Raw genomic sequence first — 24,985 nt, forward strand, 5'->3', positions numbered from 1 at the left:
CTGGACTTTGATAATTAGTGGGTATCGACCTAATTCTGCTCTGCATGCATTATTTGGGGTTTTACACTGAGAATATTTTTGCAGAATTCTCCATGCAGAGTCTCAATTTGGTGTTTGTCCCATTTTGTGAATTCTTGGTTGGTGAGCGGACCCCCCAGACCTCACAACCATAAGGGCCAATGGGTTCTAGAACTGATTCAAGTATTTTTAGCCAGATCCTATTTAGTATGTCGAATTTTATGTTCCTTTTGATGGCATAGAAGGCCCTTCTTGCCTTGTCTCTCAGATCGTTCACAGCTTTGTGGAAGTTACCTGTGGGGCTGATGTTTAGGCCGAGGTATGTATAGTTTTTTTGTGTGCTCTAGGGCAACGGTGTCTAGATGGAATTTGTATTTGTGGTCCTGGCAACTGGAACTTTTTTGGAACACCATTATTTTTGTCTTACTGAGATTTAATGTCAGGGCCCAGGTCTGACAGAATCTGTGCAGAAGATCTAGGTGCTGCTGTAGGCCCTCCTTGGTTGGGGACAGAAGCACCAGATCATCAGCAAACAGTAGACATTTGACTTCAGATTCTAGTAGGGTGAGGCCAGGTGCTGCAGACTGTTCTAGTGCCCTTGCCAATTCGTTAACATATATGTTGAAGAGGGTGGGGATTAAGCTGCATCCCTGTCTCACCCCACGGCCCTGTGGAAAGAAATGTGTGTGTTTTCTGCCAATTTTAACCGAACACTTGTTGTGTACATGGATTTTATAATGTCGTATGTTTTTCCCCAACACCACTTACCATCAATTTGTATAACAGAACCTCATGCCAAATTTAGTCAAAAGCTTTTTTGAAATCAACAAAGCATGAGAAGACTTTGCCTTTGTTTTGGTTTGTTTCTTTGTCAATTAGGGTGTGCAGGGTGAATACGTGGTCTGTCATACGGTAATTTGGTAAAAAGCCAATTTGACATTTGCTCAGTACATTGTTTTCACTGGGGAAATGTATGACTATGCTGTTAATGATAATGCAGAGGATTTTCCCAAGGTTGCTGTTGACGCATATCCCACGTTAGTTATTGGGTCAAACTTGTCTCCACTTTTGTGGATTGGGGTGATCAGTCCTTGGTTCCAAATTTTTGGGAAGATGCCAGAGCGTTTAAGTATAGCCAATTTAAATTTGTGGTCTGTATATTTTAGCATTTCATTGAGGATACCATCAACACCACAGGCCTTTTTGAGTTGGAGGGTTTGTATTTTGTCCTGTAGTTCATTCAATGTAATTGGAGAATCCAGTGGGTTCTGGTAATCTTTAATAGTTGATTCTAAGATTTGTATTTGATCAGGTACAGTGCCTTGCAAAAGTATTCATCCCCTTTCGCATTTTTCCTATTTTGTTGCATTACAACTTGTAATTTAAATGGATTTTTATTTGGATTTCATGTAATGGACATACACAAAATAGTCCAAATTGGTGAAGTGAAATGAAAATAATTACTTGTTTCAAAAATTCTACAAAATAAATAACGGAAAAGTGGTGCGTGCATATGTATTCACCCCCTTTGATATGAAGCCCCTAAATAAGATCTGGTGCAACCATATACCTTCAGAAGTCACATAAATTAGTTAAATACAGTCCACCTGAGTGCAATCTAAGTGTCACATGATCTGTCACATGAGCTCAGTATATATACACACCTGTTCTGAAAGGCCCCAGATTCTGCAACAACACTAAGCAAGGGGCAACACCAAGCAATCGGCACCATGAAGACCAAGGAGCTCTCCAAACAGGTCAGGGACAAAGTTGTGGAGAAGTTCAGATCAAGGTTGGGTTCTAAAAAAATATCAGAAACTTTGAACATCCCACGGAGCACCATTAAATCCATTATTTTAAAAATTGAAAGAATATGGCACCACAACAAACCTGCCAAGAGAGGGCCGCCCACCAAAACTCACGGACCAGGCAAGGAGGGCATTAATCAGAGAGGCAACAACGATACCAAAGTTAACCCTGAAGGAGCTGCAAAGCTCCACAGCGGAGATTGGAGTATCTGTCCATAGGACCACTTTAAGCCGTACACTCCACAGAGCTGGGCTTTACGGAAGAGTGGCCAGAAAAAAGCCATTGTTACAGACAAAAATAAGCAAAAACTTTTGGTGTTCGCCAAAATGCATGTGGGAGACTCCCCAAACATATGGAAGAAGGTACTCTGGTCAGATGAGACTAAAATTGAGCTTTTTGGCCATCAAGGAAAACGCTATGTCTGGCACAAACCCAACACCTCTCAACACTCCGAGAACACCATCCCCACAGTGAAGCATGGTGGTGGCAGCATCATGCTGTGGGGATGTTTTTCCATCGGCAGGGACTGGGAAACTGGTCAGAATTGAAGGAATGATTGATGGCGCTAAATACAGGGAAATACTTGAGGGAAACCTGTTTCAGTCTTCCAGAGATTTGAGACTGGGACGGAGGTTCACCTTCTAGCAGGACAATGACCCTAAGCATACTGCTAAAGCAACACTTGAGTGGTTTAAGGGGAAACATTTAAATGTCTTGAAATGACCTAGTCAAAGCCCAGATCTCAATCCAATTGAGAATCTGTGGTATGACTTAAAGATTGCTATACACCAGCGGAACCCACCCAACTTGAAGGAGCTGGAGCAGTTTTGCCTTGAAGGTGGGCAAAAATCCCAGTGGCTAGATGTGCCAAGCTTATAGAGACATACCCCAAAAGACTTGCAGTTGTAATTGCTGCAAAAGGTGGCTCTACAATATATTGACTTTGGGGGGTGAGTAGTTATGCACGCTCAAGTTCTGTTTTTTTGTCTTATTTCTTGTTTGTTTCACAAAAAAATATGTTTTTGCATCTTCAAAGTGGTAGGCATGTTGTGTAAGTTAAATGATACAAACCCCCCAAAAAAATCCATTTTAATCACAGGTTGTAAGGCCACAAAATAGGGAAAATGCCAAGGGGAGTGAATACTTTTGCAAGCCACTGTATATGTTTTTGCTGTTTGTTCTTTGTTATAGGGCCAAAAAGATTGGAAAAGTGGTTTATCCATACATCTCCGTTTTGGATAGATAACTCTTCATGTTGTTTGTTTAGTGTTTTCCAATTTTCCCAGAAGTGGTTAGAGTCTATGGATTCTTCAATTACATTGAACTGATTTCTGAAGTGCTGTTCCTTCTTTTTCCGTAGTGTATTTCTGTATTGTTTTAGTGATTCACCATAGTGAAGGCGTAGGCTCAGGTTTTCTGGGTCTCTATGTTTTTGGTTGGATAGGTTTCTCAATTTCTTTCTTAGGTTTTTGCATTCTTCATCAAACCATTTGTCACTGTTGTTAATTTTCTTCAGTTTTCTGTTAGAGATTTTTTAGATTTGATAGGGAAGCTGAGGTCAAATATACTGTCTAGGTTTTCTACTGCCAAGTTTATAATACACCTTCACTATTACAGTGAAACGTTTTGTCCAGGAAGTTGTCTAAAAGGGATTGAATTTGTTGTCTATCCACACTACTTTCTTCCATCTATAGCATTTCTTCATATTATTCAATTCCTTTGGCTTTGATGCCTCATGATTGAGTATTGTGGTCCTCTGTTGCTCAATTGGTAGAGCATGGCGCTTGTAACGCCAGGGTAGTGGGTTCGATCCCCGGGACCACCCATACGTAAAAATGTATGCACACATGACTGTAAGTCGCTTTGGATAAAAGCGTCTGCTAAATGGCATATTATATTTATTATTATATTGCTCTGTTCAAGTAGACTGATTTTGCTGTGATGTGATAGGGGTGTCAGTGGGCTGACTGTGAACGCTCTGAGAGACTCTGGGTTGTGGTCAGTGATAAAGTAGTCTACAGTACTACTGCCAAGAGATGAGCTATAGGTGTACCTACCGTAGGAGTCCCCTTGAAGCCTACCATTGACTATGTACATACCCAGCGTGCGACAGAGCTGCAGGAGTTGTGACCCGTTTTTGTTCGTTATGTTGTCGTAGTTGTGCCTAGGGGGGCACATGGGGGAGGGAATGGTGTCACTTCCAGGTAGGTGTTTGTCCCCCTGTATGCTGAGGGTGTCAGGTTCTTGTCCAGTTCTGGCATTTAGGTCGCCACAGACTAGTACATGTCCCTGGGCCTGGAAATGATTGATTTCCCCCTCCAGGATGGAGAAGCTGTTTTCATTAAAGTTAGGGGATTCTAGTGGGGGGATATAGGTAGCACACAGGAGGACATTTTTCAGGAGGACAATTTCCTTTTGAATTTCTAGCCAAATGTAAAATGTTCCTGTTTTGATTAATTTAATAGAGTGAGTTAAGTCTGCTCTATATAAAAAAAGCAGACCCACCTTGTTGTCTAGGTTTTTTCTTCTCTGTTTCACACCTGGTAATTTGGTGGATGGGACTACCAGCTCTCTGTAAACTAGAGGGCAACCAGTGGGTCCATCTCCTCTATACATGTTTCTTGTAGGATAACAATGTCTGTATTTCTGATTTATTTGGTGAAGTCCAGGTTCCTTCTCTTTAGGCCAAAGGCAGATGACCTCAGGCCTTGGATATTCCAGGATGAGATAGTGAAGGCTTTGTGTTCTATTAAGTGTCCAATGTTGTTAGTCGTGTGGTTTGGCCTCAGACCAGTCAGTGTGAGCAGAGACTGCTGAGCATCTATCACTCTCCTCATCTCCAACGTCCCACACTCTTCTTCTTTCTCCCGTCTCTCTTCTGCCTCTACTATCAACACTGTCCTCTCCACATTTCTTTCTACAATGCCTTTTCTTCTCTTTCCCTCTGCGTTCCTCTCTCATCTCTGCACTTCATTCCCATCCTCCCCTCTTCATCTCTCCCATCTCCATGTCCCACACTCCCTCTCTTCTCATCTGTTCCCTTCTACTCACTCACTCAACTAAACAAACAACAACCTTGGCCCTTCCAGCAGGGCTGCCACGACAACAGCACTCAAGCCCCCACTAAGAACAAATAAGACAGAAAATACAAACTTAGCATCCCATTGTGAAGCCAAGGCTACCACAGAAACACACAGCTAGCTAGCCCTCAAACTGTTATGGTATCACTGTCTGTTTTGTTACCACTACAGCGCTAAATCACTTAGCATGTTAGCATACTCAGCTCTGACGCTACTAAACACTGTCAGACTGCTCTGAGCTGAGAGAAGTGAAGAGAGAGATAGAGAGAAAGGGAGAGGGTGAAGTAGAGGAGCGTGCCTGATGATTTCATTACACTATAATTATTGAACATCATAGCCATTATCAGTCAAACATTGTGGAGAGATGAATTGCTGTCAAATGGTGCTAGCTCTGGTTTGGTACGAGCACAAAGAACACTCCAGTCAAGCAAACACTACGAATTACAAGACGGAGACCCTCCAAGTTTCAGCACACCTCGTCTCAGTTAGAACCCCTCACGTCATTCCTGTCAAAGTCTTCACTCTGGCTCATCATGTGTCAAACAATGTTATGTAATGTGGGATAACTCACTGACACAAAACACTAAAGGGAGGTGTGTGCTGCCTCATACAGCAACTGGCTATCAAAAGTAGGATTCGAGTTAGCAGTGGTGATCAACTTTTCAGATCATATCTGGAATGGAATCCTGTTGATTTGAGTCAGAGCAGCTGAAATATCTCCAGAAAACTACCCTTTTCCAGAGCTCTGGCTGAGGCTTGACTGTACGAGCATCATTTCCACACTGAGTCTTAGCCCCAGCAGCAGAGCATTTCCATCTAAAAGGACCCATGAGCACCAACACGTGAAGTCGCCTCCCGAGTGGCGCAGTGGTCTAAGGCACTGCATCGCAGTACTAGCTGTGCCACTAGAGATCCTGGTTCGAATCCAGGCTCTGTCGTAGCCGGCCGCGACCGGGAGACCCATGGGGCGGCGCACAATTGGCCCAGCGTCATCCAGGGTAGGGGAGGGAATGGCCGGCAGGGATGTAGCTCAGTTGGTAGAGCATGGCGTTTGTAACGCCAGGGTTGTGGGTTCAATTCCCACAGGGGGCCAGTATGGAAAAAATTATAATTTAAAAAAATGTATGCACTCACTAACTGTAAGTCGCTCTGGATAAGAGCGTCTGCTAAATGACTAAAAAAAGTTAAAAAAAAAAAAAAAAAGTTCATAGGAGCATGTCAAATTGGGTGTCAAATGAAAGCCAAGAGAAAAAGACTTCAGTCAGCTATCTAGTGCTTTCTTGTTAAGCACCTCAGCCTCCTATTCATAAGACCCCAACTTTCCTTCAGTTCTTATTGGTCAAGGTCATGCCAGTCAGTATTATATTAGCCTATCAGCAATCAGTATTCCCGGGACGTTCAGTGTAGGACCCCAGCACGAGCAGGGCAGATGTCAGAAAGATGCTTTCAGTCAGAAAACATGCTTTCACCATCCTGACAGCATTTCATGTTTTCCCTCCTACTACTCTTTCTCCTGTGGTCACAACAAATTTGCTGTTCTGATGTTTTATTGTGCGTCTAAAAGTAAGTTCCTTAAGATGTCTTGTTGTATTCGGAGCCCTATTGTTGTTTGTAATTACCATTTATGTTGAGCTTGTTAGCTAGCTCATGCTCCCGCTAGCATTAGCGTTTGTCATTCAGAATGCATCGGTATTTAGCATGCCTATTAGCAATTAGCCGTTTGTTAGCATTTCTCTTTCGTGGTGCTAGGCTATTTTCTGTTATCTGTGTATAAATCGCTCATGCTATGCTGGTTATATTCTGTAGACATTTCTACATTGCTGCATTGCTTATGTACAAGTCCCCTAGCTTATTGAACCTGTTTAGTCCATGTTATGCTATAGGTCTTACTCTACAGTGCTGTCTATGCTAGCTTGTAATTGCATGTCATGCTTATCAGTACTACAGCCTAAGTTTATTTATCTTCTTTTCAGAACCACAATCATTCTCAGACACAATTCTTGTCAGTCACGTCAGACTCAGAGTGGTGTTGCATGCGTGCGAGAGAGTGGCTCTTCATTAAAAACCTTTAATCAAAAATACTGCTTCCTCGTTGTTCTAACCCACGTGTCAAACTCATTCAACGGAGTGCTGAGTGTCTGCAGGTTTTTGCTCCTCCTTGTATCTTGATTGATGAATTAAGGTCACTAATGAGTAAATAACTCCCCTCACCTTGTTGTCTAGGTCTTAATTGATAGGAAAAACCAAAAATACGCAGACACTAGGCCCTCCATGGAATGAGTTTGACACCCCTGTACCTGACATTGCTGTAGTGCAGGGGTGTCAAACTCATTCCACGGAGGGCTGAGTGTCTGCGGGTTTTTGGTTTAAGACCTAGACAAGCAGGTGAAGGGCGTTCATTACTAATTAGTGACAGAACTGCACAGTAGAGCACACTAGAGTAGAGTACAGTATAATGTACTCTACTCTACTGAACTGATCTACTTTACTCTACTCTACTGAACAGATCTACTTTACTGTACTCTACTGAACAGATCTACTTTACTGTACTATACTGAACAGATCTACTTTACTGTACTCTACTGAACAGATCTACTTTACTGTACTCTACTGAACAGATCTACTTTACTGTACTATACTGAACAGATCTACTTTACTGTACTCTACTGAACAGATCTACTTTACTGTACTCTACTGAACAGATCTACTTTACTGTACTCTACTGAACAGATCTACTTTACTCTACTCTACTGAACAGATCTACTTTACTGTACTCTACTGAACATATCTACTTTACTGTACTCTTCTGTGCTTGTACTGTAATGTCCAAACTTGTGAAACATAGATGTCTATGATTGGTTCAGATTTGGTCTTATTTGGGGGCGGAGCTCATTAGAATAATAGCCAGTGTGTAGAATAATACCCAAATATGCAAAATAAGGATATTGCATATTTTTACCTTTGTGTACCTACAGTATTCAGGATACATCACCATGAAGAGAATGATATTCATAATTATGCATTTCTCTATTGTACAGATCAGGAATCTGTGACGTAATTCTGTTTGCCACAATTTTGTTACTGGGTGTAAATCCACTTCACCTACTGTAGTTCAATAACCAATAGATCTTTCTTCAAACTCAAGAAGTCATGTCATAGCTGACACTCCAGTCTTTTTGCAGACATCTTTCAATCTTAAATCGGAGCAGATATTTAACAGAGTTTTGGGAAAATGTGGTGGCATAAAAACCTGAGGGAGATTTTACAAGAATTCTGTAACAAACTTAGCATCTGCACAGTTCTTCCAGTAAATGTGTTTCTGTGAAATGTTCTGTGTAAATTGTTCAAAGTAGTCCTTGTGCATAGAGCTGTATGGTTTGTTAAACTTTGAAATCAATGGTTTTTGTTTGGCATACATTTTAAAGTGAAAAATGTGAGAGTCAAAGCGTAATTCCGTTATTGTGGAATTGCCTAGCAGCACAGTGGAACTGCACATAGTTGCTTTATGGCAGAATACAGTGTTTCCAGTCCCACAAGAGAAGTGGATGGAGGCCATGTGTGTGTGTGTGTGTGTGTGTGTGTGTACAAGCATGCGTGTCCATGTACAGTGCCTTCAGAAAGTATTCAGACCCCTTGACTTTTCCACATTTGGTTGTGTTACAGCCTGTATTTAAAATGGATAAAATTTAGATTTTTTGTAACTGGCCTACACACAATATCCTATAATGTCAAAGTGGAATTATGTTTTTCGATAGTTTTACAAATTCATTAAAAATGAAAACCTGAAATGTCTTGAGTCAATAAGTTTTCAACCCCTTTGTTAATGGCAAGCCTTAATAAGGAGTAAAAATGTGCTTAACAAGTCACATAATAAGTTGCATGGACTTACTCTGTGTGCAATAATAGTGTTTAACATGATTTTTGAATGACTACCTCATCTCTGTACCCCATACATACAGTTGAAGTCGGAAGTTTACATACACTTAGGTTGCAGTCATTAAAACTCATTTTTCAACCGCTCCACAAATTTCTTGTTAACAAACTATAGTTTTGGCATGTCGATTAGGACATCTACTTTGCGCATGACACAAGTAATTTTTCCAACAATTGTTTACAGACTGTATCACAATTCCAGTGGGTCAGAAGTTTACATACACCAAGTTGACTGTGCCCTTAAACAACTTGGAAAATTCCAGAAAATGATGTCATGGCTTTAGAAGCTTCTGATAGGCTAATTTACATCATTTGAGTCAATTGGAGGTGTACCTGTGGATGTATTTCAAGGCCTACCTTCAAAACTCAGTGCCTCTTTGCTTGACATCATGGGAAAATCAAAAGAAATCAGCCAAGACCTCAGAAATAAAATTGTGTAGGACCTTGTGAAGATGCTGGAGGAAACAGGTACAAAAGTATCTCTATCCACAGTAAAACGAGTCCTATATCGACATAACCTGAAAGGCCGCTTAGCAAGGAAGAAGCCACTGCTCCAAAACCGCCATAAAAAAGCCAGACTACGGTTTGCAACTGCACATGGGGACAAAGATCGTACTTTTTGGAGAAATGTCCTCTGGTCTGATGAAACAAAAATAGAACTGTTTGGCCATAATGACCATCGTTATGTTTGGAGGAAAAAAGGGGCGGCTTGCAAGCCGAAGAACACCATCCCAACCGTGAAGCACGGGGGTGGCAGCATCGTGCTGTGGGGGTGCTTTGCTGCAGGAGGGACTGGTACACTTCACAAAATAGATGGCATCATGAGGAAGGAAAATTATATGGATATATTGAAGCAACATCTCAAGACATCAGTCAGGAAGTTAAAGCTTGGTCGCAAATGGGTCTTCCAAATGGACAATGACCCCAAGCATACTTCCAAAGTTGTGGCAAAATGGCTTAAGGACAATAAAGTCAAGGTATTGGAGTGGCCATCACAAAGCCCTGACCTCAATACTATAGAACATTTGTGGGCAGAACTGAAAAAGTGTGTGCGAGCAAGGAGGTGTCACGTTCGTTGAGTACAGGATTGGACAAAGGTGCAGCGTGGTATGCGTACATGTTTGTTTATTGAATAAACACTGAACAAAACAAAAGCAACGTAACGTGAAGTTCTAAAGGCCAACATCAAACAAGCCAAACACAGAGAAACAAGATCCCACAAAACAGGTAGGCAACATGGCTACCTAAGTATGATCCCCAATCAGAGACAACGATCGACAGCTGCCTCTGATTGGGAACCACACCCGGCCAACATAGAAATACACATTCTAGAAACGATCAACATTCACACCCTGACCAAACTAACAAGAAACAACAGGCATTAAAGGTCAGGGCGTGACAGGAGACCTACAAACCTGACTCAGTTACACCAGCTCTGTCAGGACGAATGGGCCAAAATTCACCCAACTTATTGTTGGAAGCTTGTGGAAGGCTACCCGAAACGTTTGACCCAAGTTAAACAATTTAAAGGCAATGCTACCAAATACTAATTGAGTGTATGTAAACTTCTGACCCACTGGGAATGTGATGAAAGAAATAAAAGCTGAAATAAATCATTCTCGCTACTATTATTCTGACATTTCACATTCTTAAAATAAAGTGGTGATCCTAACTGACCTAAAACAGGGAATTTTTACTAGGATTAAATGTCAGGAATTGTGAAAAACTGAGTTTAAATGTATTTGGATAAGGTGTATGTAAACTTCCGACTTCAACTGTACAATTATCTGTAATATCCCTCAGTCGAGCAGTGAATTTCAAACACAGATTCAACCACAAAGACCAGGGAGGTTTTCCAATGCCTAGGAAAGAAGGGCACCCATTGATAGATGGGTAAAAAAAATAGGAAGCAGACATTTAATATCCCTTTGAGCATGGTGAAGTTATTAATTACACTTTGGATGGTGTATCAATACACCCAGTCACTACAAAGATACAGGCGTCCTTCCTAACTCAGTTGCCGGAGAGGAAAGAAACCGCTCAGTGATTTCACCAGGAGGCCAATGGTGACTTTAAAACAGTTGCAGAGTTTAATGGCTGTGATAGGAGAAAACTGAGGATGGATCAACAACATTGTAGTAACTCCACAATACTAACCTAATTGAAAGAGTGAAAAGAAGGAAGCCTGTACAGAATACAAATATTCCAAAACATGCATCCTGTTTGCAACAAGGCACTAAAGTAATAATGCAAAAAATTTGACAAAGCAATTAATTTTCTGTCCTAAATACAAAGTGTTATGTTTGGGGCAAATCCATTATAACACATTACTGAGTGCCACTCTCCATATTTTCAAGCATAGCGGTAGCTGCATCATGTTATGGGTATGCTTGTAATTGTTAAGGACTGGGTAGTTTTTTAGGACAAAAAATAAATGGAATGGAGCTAAGCATAGGCAACATCCTAGAGGAAAACCTGGTTCAGTCAGCTTTCCAACAAACACTGGGAGATGAATTCTACTTCCAGCAGGACAATAACCTAAAACACAAGGCCAAATCTACACTGGAGTTGCTTACCAAGAAGACAGTGAATGTTCCTGAGTGGTCAAGTTAGAGTTTTGACTTAAATCTACTTGAAAATCTATGGCACGGCCTGAAAGTGGTTGTCTAGCAATGATCAACAACCAATTTGACAGAGCTTGAAGAATTATGAAAATAATAATGGCCAAATGTTGCACAATCCAGGTGTGGAAAGCTCTTAGAGACTTACCCCAAAAGACTAACAGCTGTAATCGCTGCTAAAGGTGCTTCTACAAAGTATTGACCCCCCCCCCAATTTAATCAATTTTTAATTCAGGCTGTAACACAACAAAATGTGAAATAAATCAAGGGGTATGAATACTTTCTGAAGGCACTGTACATGTTGACTACATCATATGGACAGTGATGTCATGCTCGGTCTAGCTTAGACGGGAGGGCCGGGCCCTGACACACGTCTCACACTGACTCTAGATCAGCCTATGTTTGGAGAGACACACAGCTGCTTTCGACAGCTGCCTGTCATTGCACTGCGGGACAGTGGGTAGGATCGGGGCAATTCAACTAAATTCCATTCAGTTCTATTTGCATAGTATTTGTATAGTACTATTGAGTCGCTCCAAAAAGACAAGAGGCTCAGTTTCCATTTGAGAGTCCAAATCGCTTTATCTAGGATCACTAGAAAACAATAATGTTTTGTTGTGCTCAACATCACCCTGTTACAAAGGGATTGTAGATCCATTGGAAACACTTTGTAGAGGAAAGCTGGATTACGGTCAATTGGTTTGAAGGATAAATGTGTTAGTATGAGTCACACACACAATAAAAAACACACACACACACACACACACAGGTTGTATAAGAGTCATGTCTCATCGTGCCAGACCTGAAATTACCCTTCACAATAACCCCATACACATAAACAGCGTTTAAGAGAGCAGTAGGCAGTTGCTTAAAGATGAACATCCCTTCAGTTTCAAAGCTGACTTAAACAGCAACCCTCTACAGCATCAACCTGCCACCCACATATCTGGATGCCAGCGTGCTAGGGCATCCCCTTGGAAAGTAGAGGGCAGAGCAGCTCATGCATACGGCTGTATGAGATCCCCATCTCTTTCTGAATGTCTATTGAGCAAGCCCCCATTCCCTCTAGCCTCTCATCCACCCTACATCCATACATCCATACATCCATACATCCATACATCCATACATCCATCCATACATACATACATACATACGGTACTGTGAAGAAAGACATAATCCCCCACTTCTGATGAGTGGAATCATAACTAACTAAACAAGGAATAAGGTCTGGACACCTGTCCATGAGTACTGGCCTTTGAGACAAACTGTGAGGTTTATATATACAGTTGAAGTCGGAAGTTTACATACACCTTAGCCAAATACATTTAAACTCAGTTTTTCACAATTCCTGACATTTAATCCTAGTAAAAATTAGGATCACCACTTTATTTTAAGAATGTGAAATGTCAGAATAATAGTAGAGAGAATGATTTATTTCAGCTTTTATTTATTTCATCACATTCCCAGTGGGTCAGAAGTTCACATACACTCAATTAGTATTTTGTAGCATTGCCTTTAAATTATTTAACTTGGGTCAAACGTTTCAGGTAGCCTTCCACAAGCTTCCCACAATAAGTTGGGTGAATTTTGGCCCATTCCTCCTGACAGAGCTGGTGTAACTGAGTCAGGTTTGTAGGCCTCCTTGCTCGCACACGCTTTTTCAGTTCTGCCCACACATTTTCTATAGGATTGAGGTCAGGGCTTTGTGATGGCCACTCCAATACCTTGACTTTGTTGTCCTTAAGCCATTTTGCCACAACTTTGGAAGTATGCTTGGGGTCATTGTCCCTTTGGAAGACCCATTTGCGACCAAGCTTTAACTTCCTGACTGATGTCTTGAGATGTTGCTTCAATATATCCACATCATTTTCCTTCCTCATGATGCCATCTATTTTGTGAAGTGCACCAGTCCCTCCTGCAGAAAAGCACCCCCACAGCATGATGCTGCCACCCCCGTGCTTCACGGTTGGGATGGTGTTCTTCGGCTTGCAAGCACCCCCTTTTTCCTCCAAACATAACGATGGTCATTATGGCCAAACAGTTCTATTTTTGTTTCATCAGACCGGAGGACATTTCTCCAAAAAGTACGATCTTTGTCCCAATGTGAAGTTGCAAACTGTAGTCTGGCTTTTTTATGGCGGTTTTGGAGCAGTGGTTTCTTCCTTGCTGCGCGGCCTTTCAGGTTATATCGATATAGGACTAGTTTTACTGTGGATATAGATACATTTGTACCTGTTTCCTCCAGCATCTTCATAAGGTCATTTGCTGTTGTTCTGGGATTGATTTGCACTTTTCGCACCAAAGTACGTTCATCTCTAGGAGACAGAACGTGTCTCCTTCCTGAGCGGTATGACGGCTGCGTGGTCCCATGGTGTTTATACTTGTGTACTATTGTTTGTACAGATGAACGTGGTACCTTCAGGCGTTTGGAAATTGCTCCCAAGGATGAACCAGACTTGTGGAGGTCTACAACAAAATGTCTGAGGTCTTGGCTGATTTCTTTTGATTTTCCCATGATGTCAAGCAAAGAGGCACTGAGTTTGAAGGTAGGCCTTGAAATACATCCACAGGTACACCTCCAATTGACTCAAATGATGTCAATTAGCCTATCAGAAGTTTCTAAAGCCATGACATCATTTTCTGGAATTTTCCAAGCTGTTTAAAAGGCACAGTCAACTTAGTGTATGTAAACTTCTGACCCACTGGAATTGTGATACAGTGAATTATAAGTGAAATAATCTGTCTGTAAACAATTGTTGGAAAAAGTACTTGTGTCATGCACAAAGTAGATGTCCTAACCAACTTGCCAAAACTATAGTTTGTTAACAAGAAATTTGTGGAGTGGTTGAAAAACGAGTTTTAATGACTCCAACCTAAGTGTATGTAAACTTCCGACTTCAACTGTAGATGGGTTCAATCTTATCTCCAGGATCCATCCCAACGTGGGAATCTGGTGTGTAACTGTGAATAAACACAGCTAGAGATAAACTCCCTGGATACGGTGTGTGTGTGTGTGTGTGTGTGTGTGTGAGGTGTGTGTGTGTGATAAGCAGCAATGACACTAAGCTCTAAGTAACTCAGACACTGGTATAACTGGGCATTTCCATTGAAAATGACCCATGAGCACCAACATGTGAAGTTCATAAGAGCATATCAAATTGGATGTGAAATGAAAGCTAAGAGTCTATATTTTTGGGAAATGAAGTCAGATACATTTTTCAACCATTTTCCATCTTAAAAATCTGGCATAAGTAAAGGCTTTGAGTTCTGGATAAACAGATGGAAAAGAGATCTTACAAAACATCTACTAGAAAAAGTCTTTAAAGTTATCAGAAATACATCAAAACACAATAATGTTGACCTAAAGACCCATGCCAACTAATATTAACACTTATATTTAGTTTTGGAGAAATCGTTTACCTTCTGTAAGTTTAAGAAATATTGCCTTGTGCCTTGTAATTCTGTTACCAAAAACCCACATATCTTTAAGATATTTTCTAATTTCTCTCCCTCATGAAAAGGAAGGATAATGAAAGTTCACAGAAGTAACAAGTAATGGTAGACCTACCAATTAGTTATAGTGTTTTTACTGATATCATTTTTGTTGATGAATTAAGTGATTCAAACTCGTAATTCTGTTACCAAATTGGTAACGGAATTACCAAAAAATCAATAACGGAATTACTGCAACTGATTTGGCTACAATGGGAAATCATAATAGTCACAAACCACAGTTGGGTCACCTGCTACTGTCCTCCCTTCCACTGGCATGCTGTTATGTTCAGCTCATAACTGTTTTCTTTCTCTTTCTGTCATCTGGTGGTCAAACCAAGAGTGTTAAAACAGTCTGAGTCTGGACCACCCCTTCCTCTCTCCCTTCCTCTCTCCAGTTAATGTCACCACTCCCAGCTCTTACTGACACCTACCCATGAGCCCCCTCTTTCCATTTACTGTAACCTGCATCTTCATCCATTGACCACCGACCGACACCAAACGTCCATGGACGTTGAAAATTAGTTGAAATTTGGTCAGTCCACCCTGGCCTTGATGTTAACGTCCACAGAATGACTGGACCAAATCTGAACCTATCATCAACATATGTTTCACAAGTTTGGATAGCACAGTACAGTACTGTGAGTAGCACAGTAGAGTACAGGACAGTACTGAGTACAGTACAGTGAGTAGAGCGCTGTGCAATACAGTACAATATAGTAAACTACTGAGTACAGTACTTTGTACAGTGAGTAGAGCACAGCAGAGTATTGTCCAATACAATATAGTAGTACAGTACACTACAATACAGTAAAGAAAAGTAGAGTATATTGTACTCTGTTGTAATATGCTGTGCTGTATTATACTGGACTGTACTCTACTGTGCTCTGCTGCGCTGTGATGTCAAAGCTTGTGAAACATGAGAAGAACAACATTTATATTATGTATTTCAGTGTAGTACAGATCAGGGACCCATGATGTAATTCCGTTACCGGGTGTAAATCCACTTAACTTACTGTAGTTTAATAACCAAAATATGTTTTTTCAAAACACAAGGTGCCATGTCATAGCTGACACCCCATTCTTTCTGTAGATATCTCTGAATCTTAATTCGGAGCTGATATTTAAGAGTTTTTCGAAAAACGTGGTCGCATAAAAACCTGAGAGAGATTTTACCGTAATTCCGTCACCGAAGTTTGCATCTGCACAGTTCTTCCACTAAATTCGTTTTTGTACATTTTCCAGTGGAAATTGTTTAATTTACATTTTAGTCATTTAGCAGACGCTCTTATCCAGAGCGACTTACAGTTAGTGAGTGCATACATTATATATATATATATATTTTTTTTTCATACTGGCCCCCCGTGGGAATCGAACCCACAACCCTGGCGTTGCAAACGCCATGCTCTACCAACTGAGCTACATCCCTGCCGGCCATTCCCTCCCCTACCCTGGACGACGCTGGGCCAATTGTGCGCCGCCCCATGGGTCTCCCGGTCGCAGCCGGCTACGACAGAGCCTGGATTCGAACCAGGATCTCTAGTTTTAAATGTAGTCCTTGTTGCATTGTTTGTTAAACTTTGAAATCAATTGTTTTTGTTTGGCATACATTTTAAAGTGAAAAAATTAACTGAGTCAAAGCGTAATTCCGTTACAGTGGAATTGCCTAACTGTAAATAGCAGCCAGATAGATAGCGATCGTTTAGGTTCAGGCATGTTTGACCGTGACCAGTGTCATAATCACACACTGCATAAGAGCACACACCTTGGTTTGCCAATGACACATACACACACACACACACACACACACACACACACACACTCTCCCAGTCACAGGTGCGAGTCCTCTACCAGGTAGCCTTAGACACAGGCACCCTAAAGGAGATGAGCCTGTGGAATCGATAGCAGGCCTCCCAAATCCATACACCTGGGGTGGACTGGGACTGGGATAGAACCCATACACCTGGGGTGGACTGGGACTGGGATAGAACCCATACACCTGGGGTGGACTGGGACTGGGATAGAACCACTAAAGTCATTTCAGATCAACAGGGGAGCCCTCTCACACAACATCAAAGGCCTTACTGTGACAGATAGGACAGAAAAGGGAGGGGGGAGGGGGACTCAGTGGGTTGTTTAATGGCTTAGATCAACTGCATTATAGCATTAGATTCCCATACCCTCTAATCCACCGGATGGGGATACACCGTTTAATACAGTTTTAATTCAAACAGGTTTAGCAACATCGTAGGGAAATAAATGGCAGTAAAAAAAGATGGAAGAGAAGTGAGAACTGGAGGGTTCCCAAAGGTAGAGGACTTGTTAATTCAAGCATTTAATTCAACTATTAGGTCCTTAATACTACTATATAGCCAAAGACTGAATTATGAGGTCTCTCCCTACTACCTAGACTTTTGGTGACTGAGGCCCGTGGCATTTCTTGTTCTTCCATTCTGAGAGTCAAAGTGTGTGAAATTGTCAGATCATTAAGGAGTTGTCCTTGCCTGTTGCTAACAAGACGTCATTTCAACATCTTCCTTGAAACAGGGAGTGTGTGAGTGAGTGTGTCACGCTGTGTGTGAGAACACCAAAGACAACTAATGATAGAATACACCACAGTTTACAGATCGCACCATCGTCCTTGGACTGGCTGTGACCCTTTTAACACAATATAATACAAATTCCAACAAATCACTGCAACTTCTCACAAACATATCTCATCTTTACTTTGGAATGGAACATTTCACTTCTTTTTTTGAAAACACCATCACATTTCCACACACTTTCACAAAAAAATCAACAATGTTATTTTGGGACGTTTGGGAAGGAATCGAATGTGTGCCTTATCACCGTCCAAATCTGCAGTGGTCAAATCGTTGCAATGAGTCAGAACTAATTGTGAAAATGCTCCCCCACCCACAGTCAACACAGAGTCTGCCAAGAGCAGTGGGAAGAACAAGGTGTGCTTGACAGGGTTCCAAGTCACCAGGGCCCACAGATGGTTAGATACAGTCCACACCCAACACTGATGATGAATAGGAGTCACACTCCTATTGAGCTCAAAATGAATCCTATGCGATAATGTGCAGAGCAAGAGCTCTAAACTTTCAGTTTGATTAAACATTTGTAGAGCTTCACTGCTTATATTCCTCTCTGTTTTCATATGGTTTACTGGATTGGTACAACAATACTCAGTCTATGTGGGAGGCGTAAAACACTGCTGCCTATGCATGTTGCCTGCCTGACAAAGTACACCAAAAAAAAGTTAAACGTTAAACCTGTTGGACGGACAGTAAATGACTGTGTCTGCCTTTGACCACTGTTAGGAGCACAGCTACTGACTGAGTTATTTTATGGAATCATGAAAAGTGAGAAAGGGGGATCTTTCAGCCCTCAGTGTACTGTAGCTAAAATAATCCGTAGCCGTACTTATATGAAAGTTACCTGTAAGGTTACAAAGCAGAACACAGTGTGAGAGATAATATAGTGTACGTGTGACAGCTTACTTCAACAATTTCCATTTGCAGCCTTGTACATAAACACGTGTGTCTTTGGACATACAGTAAATGTCTGGTTTGCAAAGTTAGCGCAGTAGGGCGTATGTTGATGTCATTCTGACTACTGCTCCAGACACAGAAACAGAAACAAACACTGACACACACCAGTTTGGAGGCTGTGTGTGAAACAGTCTAAAGTCTGCAGTCGTTAAAGGGGACTAGGAGAGACCTCTGGAGCTGTGTTGTTGAATAGGCAGCACCCCTATTCCCAGGGGCCTTACCTCACAGGGGCTGTTTCCCATTCACAGGGTCATTAGATAACCAAGTGGGATCTCAAGACCAACACAGTGGGCGTGGGAGGACAGGCTATAAAACAACCCTCTCCCCAACTCACGGTCCTCTAGTCTACCCCCTACTCTGTCTCTCTCTCTCACACATGAATTATGATGTCATTGCAACGCCCCCTTCACAATTCAGTCCAGCCAGACAGTTTGCGGAGAATGTTATTCAGCCTTTTAGAGTATGTTTCCTCTCTTGTGTGCTATGTGTGTGTGTGTGTGTGTGTGTGTGTGTGTGTGTGTGTGTGTGTGTGTGTGAGAGAGAGAGACAGAGAGAGAGAGAGAGAGAGAGAGCGAGAGAGAGAGCGCGAGGAGAGAGAGAGAGAGAGAGAGCGCGAGAGAGAGAGAGCGAGCGAGCGAGAGAACATTGTTTGGATAGGATGGATAAGTCACCATAACGACGGAGCTGCCAAGTCTTGACACGATGAGATGAGAAAACACCAAGCTGAGTGTCAGGTTCACTTCCATGCTCCTGCACGTTTCTCTGTCTGGCTACTCTTTGTTGGAGGGATACTTTTTTTATTTAAATATTTTAGAATATTCTCGGCTGAGACTGTCCAGAGAGTAATATGGATAACATTTTAGTTAGTTTTAAGAGGTTTCTTAATCAATAGAGCAGTTATTATGCATTCATTGATTATCAACGTCTTCATATGACACTAACAACATAGGACCTATAACAGTTTGTTGTAAAGTACAGCAACAAGGCTACATAACCTTGGATGGTTGATAGATGGGTGGTTAACCACAAAACGGACCACACAAGTTATGACATCACCATGGCGACATATCTTTATTATCTCTAACCGTGTGGTATCACGTCAACAGAACCCAGATAGAACACACACATTCAGAAGTTTGGCAGAAGAACAGGCCACTAATTGAGCATAATTGAAGGGGTCCTAGATGTGTGTCTCTTTGAGCTCTCAGCACAGGGTTCAAAGACATTGAAGTTGGTCCTTCAAAGTGGATTTGCAGTTGACAAATATTACCAAAGGAATTCATGAGGGGAACTAAATAGGCAAAAAATAAAGGAAACACCAACATAAAGTGTCTTCATAGTGCATTGGGCCACCACGAGCCGTCAAAACAGTTCAATGAGCCTTGGAATAGATTCTACAAGTGTCTAGAATTATATTAGAGGGATGCGACATCATTCTTCCACGAGAAATTCCATCATTGGTGTTTTGTTGATGGTGGTAGAAAACGCTGTCTCAGGCACCGCTCCAGAATCTCCCATAAGTGTTCAATTGGGTTGAGATCTAGTGAATGACACAAACACACACTTTAAACCCCCTATGCTCCTTTGAGACCCCTCTTTCCAAGTCACTGAGATCTCTTTTTCTAGCCATGGTAGCCAAAATAATGCGCAACTGAGCATTTTTATACATGACCTTAATTAAATCAGGAACCACACCTTATGGCCCGCAATTCGGCAGGCGGGAGTGAAGGACACTGTGTGCTAGCTGGGACTCCGATAGCAGGCGGTAGGCAGGGGCGACACCGGTAGCTAGCTAGCTGGGACTTCGGTAAACAGTGTACTTCGCCCCTGAAAAACTCCCTTTTTACCCACATTTTAATGGCATCAACAATCAGGGAAATTCCAGAATATGGAAAGTGTCACAAGCATGAAGATGGCATGCATGAAGGAACCAATGGGATGCTCGAGGGGGGCCATTCATGCAGGAACCAATGGGATGCTAGAGGGGTGGGCGTTCCTGCAGATGCAGGAATGCCCACATGCAGGAACGCCTCGAATTGCTGGCTGCAATCATTTTTTACATTTTACTCATTTAGCAGACGCTCTTATCCAGAGCGACTTACAGTTAGTGAGTGCATACATTTTCATACTGGCCCCCCGTGGGAATCGAACCCAGAACCCTGGCGTTGCAAGCGCCATGCTCTACCAACTGAGCTACACGGGGTCCGTACACTACTGAACAGTTTGGCACACGAACGAATGCCCCATACCACCTGTCTGTCCTCCTGTGTTGGTCGGTAAGGGCACACTGTAGGCTACCTACACTAACTGTGCCACCTGAATTGCCCCGACTATAACTGCCAGTCTGCCACTTTACATAGCCTATAGACACACCTACAGCACCGTTTTCTGTTGTCCTTTGACCATCTCCATAACCTTTGCACTCCTGGAACCTAAATTAAATCAAACTTGAATTACACAACACCCTCTCTTCTTGTAAACGCAAAAACACGCAGGGCTGAATGAAACGGGGTAGGCTATTTATAAACCCTCCAAATAGTATTTAGAAACGTTCTTATGACAGTTAAAAGTGACATGCAATTCAGAAAAGAGCAATGCTCACTAAATAGAACTTGCAAAGACATTCAGGCACTTCAGGCACAGGAAATAATGAGATTTACCAGTTGGTTGATGAGCGGGGGTTGAGAATATCCTCTTTGGCCGTAAGCAGTGACAGGCTGTAGGTATCGAGGTTAATCGCTCGCATAGTGATGGTGAAGTTTTCCACAATCCACTTCCGAAGATTTCTTCACTTCGCCAATTGCACTAGAAATTTACCAGCATAAACGGCCACACTGAAACACTGACGCGCATTCACAGCCAAGGAACGATTAGTAGGCTTATCTCATGCAAAGTAGTGGAAGTACCAAGTGGAGAAGAAGGTCCGCCAGCAGGCTATGCAGGGCTGCGTTCAGTACATAAAAACGTAATAGAACGTTAATTTGAAGGGAAACGGTGCTGTAGCCTGGTGAACGACAAGTTGTGGCTTCAAAATGCACCTCTAGCCCTTAAATACGTCAACCATTGCTTCAAGCCACACCCTGGCACACCCACCAACAGAGCAAACGTACCTCAAAGTCTCTTCAAGAACGTTTTGGGGAAACACACACACACCACAGGAGGCTGGTGGCACCTTATTTGGGGAGGACGGGCTCATGGTAATAGCTGGAGCGGAATCAGTGGAATGGTATCAAATACCTCAAACACATGGTTTCCAGGTGTTTGATGCCATTCCATTTGCACCATTCAGGACATTATTATGAGCTGTCCTCCCATCAGCAGCCTCCTGTGACACACACACACACACACACACACACACACTTTAAACACACATTTTCAGATTCAGTTCTCTGGGATTTGAGTGCAGGTCAGGGGAGGGGGTATGCATAGCGTTTAGGAACATTTCTCAGCATTTTTTGGATGGTCATTTTGTTATCATTCAGTCCAGACTTATCATTTGATAGAATCTTTGTTTCTGGTGTGTCATTCCAGAGTTTCCCCTTAAATCTTCAGTGATTCGGACAGACCAAAGCCCCATTTAATATCTGCTCATCAGACTCACACAGACTCAGTGTCTGTCTGGCATATAAAATACTAACCATAACCACTACTTTCAAAAGAATAAGGAGGAACTATGCTTTCTCCATCTTCCTCATTTACGTCCAATCGCCTTAATCTGACACGACACTCTCTAACTGCATCAGTGGAGGCTGGTGGGAGGAGCTATGACAGGACGGGCTCATTGTAATGGCTGGAATGATATAAATGGAATAGAGTCAAAGGTGGTTTCCACATGTTTGATGTGTTTGATACCATTCCATTTATTCCATTCCAGCCATTACAATGAACCCGTCCTCCTATATCTCCTCCCACCAGCCTCCACTGAACTGCATGTAGTGCAACTTCCCCCACATCCCCATATCCCCAAGCCTCTATTATTTGTACAACTTCCTGTCATTAGGGGCTTCTCTCTGCCCTGGCCGGGGCTCCTGGCTGGACATGATTTGTTGTGCTGTTATGCTTCATTTCAGACGACTCTGGCACTTCCTCAGCTCGGCTGCAGTGGCAGGCAGCTGTTGTTGGATGGGGCTTTTAGTGGGGGGAGGGGGGAGGTGAGATTTAGAGGGGGGCTGGTTGGGGGAGGGCATTCATTTTACTGAAACTCTTTCTCTCTCTAAATTGTCTCAGTAGGAGTTGCTGTTGGCTGTTGGTTGTTTGGCCTGAAATAGCCTGAACAAACTCAATGTGGGTGACTGTGTTGAGGTGAGTATCCGAAAGGCAACATCCTCTCTCAGATCTCTTGATTGTGTGTCTAGATGGTTGTTATTGGTCACTATGTACAGTACCTTGCAAAAGTATTCATCCCCCTTGGCGTTTTTCCTATTTTGTTGCATTACAACCTGTAATTTAAATTTATTTTTTATTGGATTTCATGTAATGGACATACACAAAATAGTCCAAATTGGTGAAGTGAAAAAAAAATAATAACTTGTTTCAAATAATTCTACAAAATTAATAATGGAAAAGTGGTGCGTGCATATGTATTCACCCCCTTTGCTATGAAGCCCCTAAATAAGATTTGGTGCAACCAATAACCTTCAGAAGTCACATAATTAGTTAAATAAAGTCCACCTGTGTGCAATCTTAAGTGTCACATGATCTGTCACATGATCTCAGTATATATACACCTGTTCTGAAAGGCCCCAGATTCTGCAACACCACTAAGCAAGGGGCACCACCAAGCAAGTGGCACCATGAAGACCAAGGAGCTCACCAAACAGGTCAGGGACAAAGTTGTAGAGAAGTACAGATCAGGGTTGGGTTATAAAAAAATATCAGAAACTTTGAACATAATAATAATATAATAATATGCCATTTAGCAGACGCTTTTATACAAAGCGACTTACAGTCATGCGTGCATACATTTTTTTTTTTTGTGTCATCCCACGGAGCACCATTAAATCCATTATAAAAGCTCCACAGAGGAGATTGGAGTATCTGTCCATAGGACCACTTTAAGCCGTACACTCCACAGAGCTGGGTTTTACGGAAGAGCGGCCAGAAAAAAGCCATTGCTTAAAGAAAAAAATAAGCAAACACGTTTGGTGTTCGCCAAAAGGCATGTGGGAGACTCCCCAAACATATGGAAGAAGGTACTCTGGTCAGATGAGACTAAAATTGAGCTTTTTGGCCATCAAGGAAAACACTATGTCTGGCGCAAACCCAACACCTCTCATCACCCCGAGAACACCATCCCCACAGTGAAGCATGGTAGTAGCATCATGCTGTGGGGATGTTTTTCATCGGCAGGGACTGGGAAACTGGTCAGAATTTAAGGAATGATGGATGGCGCTAAATACAGGGAAATTCTTGAGGGAAACCTGTTTCAGTCTTCCAGAGATTTGAGACTGGGACGGAGTTTCACCTTCCAGCAGGAAAATTACCTTAAGCATACTGCTAAAGCAACACTTGAGTGGTTTAAGGGGAAACATTTAAATGAATGTCTTGGAATGGCCTAGTCAAAGCCCAGATCTCAATCCAATTGAGAATCTGTGGTATGACTTAAAGATTGCTATACACCAGCGGTACCCATCCAACTTGAAGGAGCTGGAGCAAGAGACTTGCAGCTGTAATTGCTGCAAAAGGTGGCTCTTCAAAGTATTGACTTTGGGGGGGTGAATAGTTATGCACGCTCAAGTTTTCTGTTTTTTTGTCTTATTTCTTGTTTGTTTCACACACAAAAAAAATTTGCATCTTCAAAGTGGTAGGCATGTTGTGTAAATCAAATGATACAAACCCCCATAAAATCCATTTTAATTCCAGGTTGTAAGGCAACAAAATAGGAAAAATGCCAAGGGGGGTGAATACTTTCGCAAGCCACTGTATAGCTATTGCTAGACATAGTAGGCCTCTATCATGTTTATAAGCATGGTTATATGCATGGATGATTGCACAGTATATTGGTGCATGGTGATGTTTCCTCACAGTACATAAGCAAAGAGGTCTTCAGCTATAGAAAGATGTTGTATAATGAATATATTGTATATTATGAATGAAGTGTAATGTGCCCAGCTGCCCATACTTCACTTGGCTAGGTCATTCTAGAGGGAGAAAATATCTTTCTATCTTCCTCAAAATAATATTTTATAATTAGGATTTTGAATGTAGGACTGTTTGGTGTCTGGGTCAGATACAGGCTTGTGTGACAGCCAGGTATATGTGTTCAGACCTAATGTGTGGGATTAGATGTCAATGGGCAGCTGAGATGTGTTTGGGTTTAGAGGTTTCAGTTTGACTCATGCCCTTCTGTGATCGTTACTCTTCAATGATCATTTGTTTTTCATTACTCTTATTTCCATGCTTTTAGACAGCATGCCTTTGGGCCGTTACACCTCAAAAAGCACAAGAAAGAGGAATTCGACACCCACCATCTTAG

General features: G+C 42.0%; 1 protein-coding gene across 2 annotated transcripts in view; it reads right to left on the reverse strand.

The window, feature by feature from the left end:
- The window catches only part of si:dkey-40c11.2 (drebrin-like protein B), a 50,993-nt gene extending 29,363 nt beyond the window's left edge, over positions 1 to 21,630 (reverse strand). The window contains exon 1 of one of the 2 annotated variants that reach the window (XM_041900308.2): positions 21,171 to 21,630. In XM_041900308.2, the coding sequence (XP_041756242.2) occupies positions 21,171 to 21,256 (86 nt within the window). In that variant the 5' untranslated portion in view covers positions 21,257 to 21,630. The remainder of the gene's footprint in view (positions 1 to 21,170) is intronic. The other variant, XM_041900309.2, reaches the window with a different exon arrangement.
- Between the last annotated feature and the right edge of the window lie 3,355 nt (positions 21,631 to 24,985).

Source organism: Coregonus clupeaformis, chromosome 16 (assembly GCF_020615455.1).
Source record: "Coregonus clupeaformis isolate EN_2021a chromosome 16, ASM2061545v1, whole genome shotgun sequence".
Lineage (NCBI taxonomy): Eukaryota > Metazoa > Chordata > Actinopteri > Salmoniformes > Salmonidae > Coregonus > Coregonus clupeaformis.